General features: G+C 39.3%; 1 protein-coding gene across 1 annotated transcript; it reads left to right on the top strand.

Annotated features, from left to right (window-relative positions):
* Positions 1–7241: 7241 nt before the first annotated feature.
* LOC128280450 (uncharacterized mitochondrial protein AtMg00860-like) lies at positions 7242–7692 on the top strand. The gene is made up of 2 exons (XM_053018595.1): positions 7242–7268; positions 7351–7692. The coding sequence occupies exons 1-2, from the start codon at positions 7242–7244 to the stop codon at positions 7690–7692; spliced, it is 369 nt and encodes a 122-aa protein (XP_052874555.1).
* Positions 7693–11752: the final 4060 nt, after the last annotated feature.

The following is an 11752-nucleotide window of genomic DNA, read 5'->3' as shown; positions in this document are numbered from 1 at the left end:
TGTTATCATCGGTACATTCTTTCTTTACGACACTAATGTGATTACTTTAATTGATCCTGGATCGACACATTTGTATGTTTGTGAGAATTTATTAGTAAGAAATTGCCTATTGAATTTACTAAATTTGTGATTAAAGTATCAAACCCCTTAGGCAAGTATGTTCTAGTTGATCAAGTTTGCAAGAACTGTCCTTTAATGACTCGGGGTTACTGTTTTTCGGCTGGCTTGATGCTTTTGTCGTTTGGTGAGTTCGATGTGATTCTGGGAATGGATTGGTGGACTCTGTATGATGCTATTGTGAATTGTAGACGGAAGATCATTGAACTGAAATGTTAGAACAGTGAAATTCTTTGAATTGAATCAGATGAGTCAAGTATATTGCCTATAATGATTTCATCGATGTCGGCTCAGAGATATGTGAGAAAAGGTTGTGATGAATATCTAGCATATGTTTTAGATACAAAAGCGTCTGAAATGAAGATTGAATAGATGCTTGTAGTTTGTGAATATTCGATGTGGTTCCAGAAGAATGACCAGGACTACCACCGATTAGATAGGTTGAATTTGCAATTGAATTAGTACCAAGAACTACGCCGATATCTATAGCTCTATACAAAATGGCTCCGACAGAATTAAAAGAGTTAAAATTTTAGTTGCAAGAGTTAATAGATAGAGGTTTTGCATGACTTAGTTTTTCACCTTGGGGTGCTGTGGTATTGTTTGTAAAGAAGAAAGACGGGTGAATGAGAATGTGTATTGACTATCGACAACTCAATAAAGTTACGATAAAGAACAAGTATCTGTTGCCAAGAATAAATGATTTATTTGATCAGTTGAAAGGTGCAACGGTGTTTTCGAAGATTGATTTGCAATCTGGTTATTACCAGTTGCGAGTTAAAGATTTGGATGTGTCGAAAACTGCTTTCAAAGCAGGTACGGACATTATGAATTTCTTGTTATGCCTTTTGGATTAACTAATGCTCCTACAGTCTTTATGGATTTGGTGAACAGGATATTTAGATCGTATTTAGACATATTTGTTATTGTATTCATTGACAATATTCTAATCTATTCCCGAGACAAGTCTAAGCATGCCGAGCATTTAAGAATTGTGCTACAAACCTTGAGAGACAAGCAACTGTTCGCTGAATTCAGTAAATGTGAGTTTTGGCTCTGAGAGGTTGGATTTTTAGAACACGTTGTTTCAACAAAAGATATAAGAGTTGATCCGAGCAAGATTTTAGCTGTTGTTAATTGGAAACCACAGAGAAATGTATCCGAAGTCTGAAGTTTTCTGGGACTAGCTGGCTACTATCAATGTTTTGTAAAAAGATTCTCGATAATTGCTACTCCTATGACCAGATTGCTACAAAAAGATGTGAAATTTGAATGGTCTGAGAAATGTCAACAGAGTTTCGAGCAGTTGAAAGCATTGTTAACTAAGGCACCAATTTTGGTTCAATCTGAGTCGGGTAAAGAATCCGTAGTTTACAGCGACACGTCATTGAAAGGTTTAGGTTGTGTGTTGATGTAAGAGGGAAAAGTGATAGCTTATGCCTCGAGACAGTTGAAGCCACATGAAAAGAACTATCTGACGCATGATTTAGAGTTGGCCTCTATTGTATTTGCATTAAAAATTTGGCGACATCATTTGTAAGATGAAAAGTGTCACATCTTTACTGATCACAAAAGATTAAAGTACTTAATGACTCAGAAAGATTTAACTTTGCAGCAACAGAGATGGCTTGAACTACTAAAAGACTATGAATTAGTAATTGATTATCATCCGGGAAAAGCAAATGTAGTCGCAGATGCTTTGAGTAGAAAATCATTGTTTGCCTTGAGAGCAGTGAATACACAGTTGACATTTTTTGATGATGGTTAGATTTTAACAAAGTTAAAGGCTAAACCAAAATTTCTTCAGCAAATTTGTGAAGCTCAAAAATGTAATAGTGAAATGCAAGCTAAAAGAGTGCAATGCGAGTCAACTAATGATTCAGAGTATCAAATAGGATCCGATGATTGTTTCATGTTCTGAGGTAGAATCTGTGTACTGAAAAATCCAGAGTTGATTTAGAAAATTTTATACGAGGCACATAGTGGTTGTTTATCCGTTCATCGTAGAAGTACTAAAATGTATAATGATCTGAAACAGTTATATTAATGATCGGGCATGAAATGATATATTTCAAAAATTTTATCAAGATGTTTGATTTTTAACAAGTGAAAGCCGATCATCTTGTGCCTTCGGGTTTGCTTCAACTTGTGATGATACTAGAGTGGAAGTGGGACAGAGTAATGATGGATTTCGATTGGGGTTACCCCTGACTCCGAAAAAGAAATATGTTGTTTAGGTTGTCGTTGATCGATTGAAAAAATCGACACATTTTATACTAGTACGTACAGATTATTCACTTGATAGATTAGCTAAATTGTACATTGCTGAGATTGTTAGATTGCACAGGGTGCCAATTTTGATTATTTCAGATAGAGATCCAAGGTTTACATCGTGATTTTGGAGGAAATTGTAAGAAGCTTTGGGTACTAAGTTGAATTTTAGTACAACATTTCATCCGTAAACTGACGGATAATTTGAGAAATTAATTCAGGTTCTCGAAGATATGCTCTGATGTTGTGCTTTAGTGTTTAAAGGCAATTGGAAGAAATTTTGCCATTGGTTGAATTTGTGTATAACAACAGTTTTCAATTGAGTATAAAGATGGCATCGTACAAAGCTTTGTATGGTCGCAAATGTTGAACTCCGTTGTATTAGACCGAATTGAGTGAGAAAAAGATTCACATGGTTGATTTGATCCGAGAGACTGAAGAAAAAGTGAAAGTAATTCTCGATAGTCTGAAAGTAGCTTCAGATCTATAGAAATCGTATGCGAATTTGAAACTAAAAGACATTGAATTTTAGATTGGTGATAAAGTGTTTCCGTATCTCCGTGGAAGAAAATTCTTCGTTTTGGTCGTAAAGGCAAATTGAGTCCATATTTCATCAGACCGTATGAAATCATTGAAAGAATAGGTATAGTGGCATACCGGTTATCTTTATCATCTGAGTTAGAAAATATCCACAATGTATTTCATGTGTCGATGTTGCGTCGATATAGATCAGATCCTTCACATGTAATTTCTACAACGGAGATTGAAATTCAACCCGATATGACATACAACAAAGAACTGATCAAAATTCTATCTCGAAAGGTTAACGAGTTGAGAAATAAACAAATAGCTTTGATGAAGGTTTTGTGGCAATGACACGGTGTCAAGGAAGCCACGTGGGAGCTCAAGGAAGCTATGAGAAAATAGTGGCCTCACCTATTCAATGGTAAGATTTTCGGAGATGAAAATCCTTAAGGAGGGAGAGTTGTAACAACCCTTTTTGGTCAAATCAAAACAGTGGTTTCTGAACCATAAATTCGAGGTTGAAATAATTATTTTATTATTATTTTATTGTCTACAGCATGAATGTAATGCCCCAAAATCCTAAGTAATTTTTTTGTATGTTTGTGATACACAACTGTGTATCTGTTTCAGTGGTTAAGTGTTCTGGGAAGTGTCTGAGAAGTCTTGGGTTCAAGCCTTGGCTTGTGCAAAATTTTATTTTTATATGAATAAATCGTGTCTCTAGTCAGTAAGCTTTTTAAATAAACATGGGTATTACATGACAGCAAAGGCCTACTAGTCTAGGGGATAAGTGGCCTGTCATTGCTACTGAGGGTCTTGAGTTTGAGTCCTGTTGGGTGCAATATTGTGTTTATTTTGCTACTCTTGCCATGTGGGTGGTAGAGGTTGACCGAAACACTTCTTAGTTGAGTGGAGTTTGAAATTGGTGGTTGAGGAGATTATAATGGAGAGATTTTAGGAGGAAAATGTGGGATGTTGAGGTTGTGGAAGAGTTGTTACTGAATGGGTACTCTAATCACTCAAAATTCGACTTTAGGGGTTGGTATTGCTCTCCATTTCGGTTGCTGTTTTTTGGGTTGCTCTCTCCTCTTTTTTTTGTTTTTGACATTGCTTTCGGGTTCTTTTCATTCTTTGTTTTGGTAGCCGAATATTGCCATTGACCATTCGGGTACTTTTCGTGTTGGTTTTGTTCTTCATCACAGTGCCCTACTGACCAATTTTCTCTTTTCCTCTACTCCCTTAGCAATCATTCCTTCGCTTGTTCTTCTTTGTTTTGGCCTAATACCCTCCTTTCCCTTTTTTCAAACTCCTTCAATTTTTAGCCTGGGTTTTGATCGATTCCCTCTTTCTTCTCCTTTTCTAAGTCGATTTCCTTTTTGACCGATTACATCTTCTTCTCTCGTTCAATATTAAGTTGCCCGATTACTGCATCTCTCCCTCTCTCTGTTTTGTTTTCAATTTTTTGCAATCGTACTTTGAAAAATTAGTGGGTGCTTGGACCCACGTAGGAAATCAACACGGTTTGGACATCCTCACACGGCCGTGTCCCTTTGGCAGGATCGAAGCACGACTTATACGGGTAGACTACACGCCCGTGCCTATTCAACAGCCTTGACCACAGGCTGGAGTAATAGCACACGGGCATGTCACACGGGCGTGTCCCTACTGAGCCCAAGTATAACTCTATTCGGAAAAGGCTAATTTTGAGGGCTCTTAGGCATTCTAAAGCTTATTTAAACACCTGAGAAGGCACTTAATAAGGAGACACGGAGTAGGAAGCAGGGAATTACTCAAGGAAAGCCGATTGATCCATCTCAGAAGCCAGATTCATCATCAAGACTGAAGGTCTCCCTTGAATTTCCTTCAGAAGTTTTGGGTTTTCATATGTTATCTGTATGCTCTTGAGATGTTTTCTTTCATAAGTATGAACTAAACACCCTAAATACTTAAGGGGAATGAAACCTAAGATGAATCTTGTTATTATTATCTAAATTGTATGATAAATATTTGACTTGTTCTTAATTATGTGTTCTTAATTCTTATTTTAATATTCTAGGATATTGATTTAAGTTAATGCTCTTATCTAGAGGAGGAATAGACCCTGTCTAAGAGTAAATTTGTCATAATTAAGCAGAGTTGATTGCACGCCTAGAGATAGGGTGATAAGATTTTGCCGGATTAGGGTGAAACCTAATAAGGGGATCCATAGATCGAGTTAATGCAACACTAGGGCGTTAATTAGAAAGAGATTTCAATTAATCAACCTAGGGTTAGACGTTATTAGTCTCGAGACAGATAATAGTATAACTTAGGGATTTCTACGGATCAAGTCAAATGAATAAATCATTTGATTCAGAGTCAAATAACAAGTGAAGTCTAGGTGGATTTTTCCTTAGGTATTGTCTTAATCAATCGAATTTTCCCAAAAGTATTGTCCCAAATTTTCTTTCTGTGCATTCTTAGTTTAGTAATTAGTTTAGATAACCAAATCCTTTATTTTTTAGGTTAGATAATAAAAAGAAGGTAATTACTAGTACTCTAGGTTCTTTTGGGTTCGACAATCCGGTCTTGCTAAAGCTATACTACTGTTCGATAGGTACACTTGCCTTCATCGTGATAATAGTTAGTTTCAAGAACGATTAATTATAAATATTTAAAACCTGTCGCGAATATTACGTATCAATGGGTCGCAATATGGGTCGTAATATGGGTCGCACGGGTCACCCGAGATGATTACGGACCTACTGTTGGGTCGGTAAGTGTACCTAGACCCCCTAATTGATAAAATGACTGAAATGCCCCTACATGGTAAAATGACTGATATGCCCCTATGAGATATATGGTTATGTTGAGCATTCCATTTTATATATATTGATCACACGTATGATATTATGACATGATGCTTAATATGTTTCACGAGGATGGGATTTATTCTGATTGGAGGAAGTGTACTGTACTGGCAGCTCTACTGTAAATACGGTTTAATGTCGTAACCAGGTACTACTTGGAGTGTAGGGATGGGCGGGTTGATTTTATCCCCACATGGAGTGTAGGGCTAGATGAAGATGGAGTGTAGAGGCTGGTTGGGTAGGATCTTTTGATTGCATATCAGTACTGTACTGTCACTGAGATGGGCTCAGGCCCATACTGATACTGATACTATATTGGGCTAAGGTCCTAACTGAAACTGAACCGTTATTGAATTGGGCATAGGCCCAAACTGTATAAGCTCATTGATTGATTATTTGATATTGGATTACACACTGAGTTTTCATAACTCACCATTCTGTTTATCTGTACAGGTAATTCCAGGCTTAGGCGGGTCGGTGCTGCAAGGGACTCGAAGGTGGCCACACACCCGCACGGACTTTCTCATTGGGTTTTTAAATTATAAGTAGTTTCTTTTTGGGTATTTTTAATGTAATAAGGCCTTTTTAAATTTTTAAGCTTTAATTTTGGGTTTTACTTATTTGGATTTATATCTGTTAGTAGTAGAAAGCGGGTTTTGAAAAGATAAATGTTTTTCAAAGTGCCACATTTGTGCAACATGTTTTGAAAGCTTCCGCAAGAAATAATGTTTTGAAATTAATATCAATTTAATATGATTAACTTATACGAAACAACAAGTTTTGAATGGGAACGAGACATTCTAAAATCTTCGTTGAGACCATAAATAGGTTAAATATATAAAACGATTTTCTCAACCATATTATACTTTACGAAAAACACTTCAAATGTGACATCGCTAGATTCAGCTATAACATCCGGGCTGAGTGTGATAACATCTGGAGCATCTCCATCCTCTCGGCTACATGCAGCATAAACTAAAGCTCACTGCCTCGCCTCAGTGTGGCCAACACCTCTACCCAGTGCCCTTTGACCATGGCTCAAACCATTTCCACCTCTAGCCTGATCACGGCCTCTCGATGGCTGCTGAACACCCCTCGGTGGCTGTACAGTACCCATACCAGTAGCTTGTATCTAATCGGGCCTCCGTAGATAATCTCTGATACAATGCTCCAATGATTCGCACCTTAGGCATGCCCCAATCCTTTTCCAGGACTCGCCTCATGGTAACTTCAACAATCAGTACAAGGCTGCGGTCCAGTAGCAACAACAAGGGCCGCAACTCTGATCGGCCCATCAACTCTGGCCTTTTTCTTAGGCCTTAGAAAGGAACTTAAGGGCTTCGATCGGGGTACCATCAATTGAGGGTTAATGGGACTGATGTTTATAAGAAAGCATTTAGGACTCGTTGTGGTCATTACAAGTTACTGGTGATGCGTTTGGATTGACAATGCACCAGCGGCTTTTATAGATCTGATGAAATGAGTGTTTCAGCCTTATCTGGAACGGTTCGTAGTGGTTTTTATTGATGACATCCTGGTGTATTCGAGGACTGAAGATGAACATGAACATCTCCGAGTTGTTCTGCAGATTCTGAGGGAGAAACAACTGTACGCCAAGTTCAGTAAGTGTGGGTTCTGGTTGCTAGAGGTAACATTTTTAGGTCATGTGGTATCTGCTGAAGGGATTCAGGTTGATCCTCGGAAAATTGAAGTTGTTCTGGATTGGAAGCCGCCTAAGACTGTATTAGAGATTCCCAATTTTCTAGGACTGGCAAGATATCATCGACGATTTGTTGAGGGGTTTTCATTGATTGCTGTACCTCTGACGAAGTTGTTGCGTAAGGGTGTGCCGTTTAACTGGACCGATGTACAACAAGAGAGTTTTGAAAAGCTTAAGAAAGTTCTGACTGAGGCCCTTGTCTTGATATAACCAGAGTCTGGGAAAGAGTTCACTGTCTACAGTGATGCATCACATGTTGGTTTAGGATGTGTATTGATGCAAGAAGGTAAGGTGGTGGCTTATGCATCTCGTCAGCTTAAGACCCATGAGGAAAATTATCTGACGCATGACTTGGAATTGGCCTTAGTGGTATTCGCACTGAAAATTTGGAGGCATTACTTGTACGGTGAGAAGTGTATTATTTACACAGATCATAAGAGCCTTAAGTATCTCCTCACTCAGACAGAGCTAAATCATAGGCAGCGTAGATGGATTGAGCTACTTAAAGACTATGATTGTACGATTGAATACCATCCTGGTAAGGCTAATGTGGTGGCTGACGCATTGAGCCGTAAGCTATAACTGATCTGAGGCGATGTTTGCTCGTCTCAATTTATTTGATGATGGTAGTCTGTTGGCTGAACTTCAGGTTAAACTGACGTGGATTGAACAGATTAAGTGTAAATAGTTGGAGGATGAGTCACTAGGTTTTCGATTCTGACAGATTGAAAGTGGTAACACATCGAACTTTGGACTAAATAGTGAAGGGGTACTCTATTTCCGTGGGAAAGTCTGTGTATTGAAGGATACGTATTTGAGGTAGTCTATACTACGAGAGATGCATAGTAGTCCTTATGCTATGTATCCTGGTAGAAATAAGATGTACTGAGACCTTCGAGAGATATATTAGTGGCCGGGTCTTAAGCGTGAAGTTATCGACTTCGTGGGTAAATGTCTAACTTGCCAATAGGTGAAGCGTAAACATGAGTTACCTTCAGGGTTGCTTCAGCCAGTTAAGGTTCCACTTTGGATGTGGGAGAGAGTGACTATGGACTTCGTTAGTGGGCTGCCCCTAACGCCTACTAAGAAAGATTCAGTATGGGTCATCGTGGATCGATTGACCAAGTCCGCCCATTTTATACCAAGTCGTACTGATTACTCTTTGCAAAAGTTGGCTAAACTGTATGTGTTTGAGATAGTGAGACTGCATGGGGTACTGGTTTCCATAATTTCTGATAGGGATCCTCGCTTCACATCTTGGTTCTAGAAGGAGCTGCATGAAGCTCTAGGTACAAGGTTGGACTTTAGTACTGCATTCCATCCTCAGACAGATGGTCAGTCAGATAGGGTGATTTAGATACTGGAGGACATGTTAAGGAGTTGTGTGATCAATTTTCGGGGCTGTTGGGACGAGTATTTGCCATTAGCAGAGTTTGTGTATAACAATAGCTATCAGTCTAGCATACAGATGGCACCTTACGAGGCATTATATGGTCATAGGTGTTGTACTCCTTCGTATTGGATTGAGTTGGGCGAACGGCGTGTTCTGGGCCTTGAATTGGCTTCTGATACCGAGGATAAAGTTAGACTAATTCGGGATCAACTAAAGGAAGCATCTCATAGATAGAAGTCATATACGGATCTGAAACATAAGGAGATTGAATATTCTATGGGGGACTTTGTCTTCCTCAAGGTCTCGCCATAAAAAAAAGGTATTGAGGTTTGGACGGAAGGGCAAGTTGAGCCCTAGGTTTATTGGGCCTTACTGCATACTGAAACGTGTAGGGCCGGTTGCATATCGATTAGAGTTGCCTCCAAAATTGGATCGGAATCACGATATGTTTCACATTTCTATACTAAGGCGCTACCATTCTGATCCACGCATGTTATCTCGGTTGAGGAGATTGGGGTTAGGCCAAACTTGACTTTTGAAGAGGAACCAGTTCAGATATAAGAGCGTGATGTAAAGGTTTTAAGGAGGAAGTCTATTCCACTGGTTAAGGTACTTTGGGGTAATCACAGTTCTGGGGAGGCCATGTGGGAACCCGAGGAGGCAATACGACAACAATACCCTCATCTGTTATGATCAGGTAAATTTTGAGGCTGAAATTTTCTTTTAGGGGGTAGAGTTGTAATGCCCCAAAATCCTAAGTAATTGTTTTTGTATTTTTGTGATACACAACTGTGTATCTGTTTTAGTGGTTAAGTGTTCTGGGAAGTGTCTGAGAAGTCTTGGGTTCAAGCCTTGGCTTGTGCAAAATTTTATTTTTATATGAATAAATCCTGTCTCTAGTCACTAGGATCTTTAAATAAATGTGGGTATTACATGATAGAAAGGGCCTGCTGGTCTAGGGGATAAGTGGCGTGTCATTGGTACTGAGGGTCTTGAGTTCGAGTCCTGCTGGGCACAAAGGAGTGTTTATTTTACTGTTCTTACCGTGTGGGTGGTAGATGTTTACCGAAACACTGCCAAGTTGAGTGGAGTTTGAAATTGGTGGTTGATGAGATTATGATGGAGAGATTTTAGGAGGAAAATGTGGGATGTTAAGATTGTGGAAGAGTTGTTGCCGAATGGGTACTCTAATCACTCAGAATTCGGCTTTGGGGGATGGTATTGCTCTCCATTTCTATTGTTGTGTTTTGGGGTTGCTCTCTCCTCCCTTTCGGTTTTTGACATTGCTTTCGGGTTCTTTTCATTCTTTGTTTTGGTAGCCGAATATTTCCATTGACCATCAGGTACTTTTCGTGTTGGTTTTGTTCTTCATCACAGTGCCCTACTAACTGATTTTCTCTTTTTCCTCTACTCCCTTAGCAATCATTCTTTCGCTTGTTCTTCTTTGTTTTGGCTGAATACCCTCCTTTCTCTTTTCTCAAACTCTTTCAATTTTTAGCTTGGGTTTTGATCGATTCTCTCTTTCTTCTCCCTTTCTCAGTCGATTTCCTCTTTGACCGATTACATTTTCTTCTCTCCTTCAATGTTACTTTGCCCAATTATTGCATCTCTCCCTCTCTCTATTTTGTTTTCGACTTTTTGTAATCTTTTTTTGAATAATCAGTAGGTGCTTGGTTCTTCTCTATTCTCCCTTTCTCTATGTACAGTAATATTCCTTCTAACATTTTCCTTTGCTACCGGTTATAGCTACGGACGTGTTGGTGCTAGCCTTGCCTCTGTCGTGTTGGGTACTTATATTGGGGATAAGCCGATTACTTCTCTTCCCTACAATCGGTTTTGTGTTTTCAGTAAGTGCTATATGTTGGTTCAAACTACTTATGCGAACAATATTAATGAAGGTTAATAGAATTTGGTTGTATGCAGACCTTCGGCAAGGAGATGGAAATCAGTCTTTGTTAGTGGTTTAAGTGGGCTAAGCCACATTCATTCAATCAAGACAAGTATTAGTGATTATTTTGGGATAATTATTGAGAAGAGCTGTTAGCCCTGTTGTCAAATGATTAATGGAATGTCTTGGTTGAATGTAGGTTTTGGTGCTCGTGGCTTATTCGTACATTTTCGTACAAGGTGTGTACAAACATTGCCTCTAATCGTAGATCAGCAAAAGCATAAATAAGTGGCCGTAGATGCTACACGGGCGTGCGCTCGCTCGTGTGGAAGTCCGTATGCCTAAACATGGGCATGTAATCATTGAGGCAGGCCATAAGCGATTTCATGGGCCGAGGCCGTTTTGGGCCATTTTGGGCCTAACTGAGCTGTCTAGGCCCTACTCGTTTAAACCATACAGACGTTTGATAAATATTGGGCCGGGTTGTGTAATCCATACGACCAAGGCCATTTCTGGGATATGTGGGCCACACAGGCGTGTGGGCACACGTGGGCCGTATTGTGGGTCGTGGGCCCATTTTTACTATTTGAGTATTAAGGTTGCACGGGTTGCGAAGATGACTGTGGACCTACTGTTGGGTCGCTAAGTGTCCTTAGACCCCCAAATTGATAATATAACTAAAATGCCCCTATATGGTAAAATGACTTATATGCCCCTATGAGATGTATGGTTATGTTGAGCATGCCATTTTATATATATTGATCACACATATGATATTATGACATGATGCATGACATGTTGCATGGGGATGGGATTTATTCTGTTTGGAAGAAGCATACTGTACTAATAGCTCTACTGCAAATACTGTTTAGTGCCGCAACCGGTACTACATGGAGTGTAGGGTTGCACGGAGATGGAGTGTAGAGGCTAGCTGGGTAGCATTTTTTGATTGCATATCTGTACTGTACTGTCACTGAGATAGGCTCAGG

This window comes from Gossypium arboreum, chromosome 1 (genome assembly GCF_025698485.1).
Source record: "Gossypium arboreum isolate Shixiya-1 chromosome 1, ASM2569848v2, whole genome shotgun sequence".
Lineage (NCBI taxonomy): Eukaryota > Viridiplantae > Streptophyta > Magnoliopsida > Malvales > Malvaceae > Gossypium > Gossypium arboreum.
Note: the sequence above shows the minus strand (reverse complement) of the source record. Positions and strands in the feature narration are given on the sequence as shown.

What these genes read in the sequence shown, in the direction of transcription:
- LOC128280450 (XM_053018595.1), top strand. Translation starts at nt 7,242, where the DNA reads ATGAGTGTTTCAGCCTTATCTGGAACG. An exon ending in TTTCAGCCTTATCTGGAACG is followed by an intron (nt 7,269 to 7,350) that starts GTTCGTAGTGGT and finishes GTTGTTCTGCAG; the next exon opens with ATTCTGAGGGAGAAACAACT.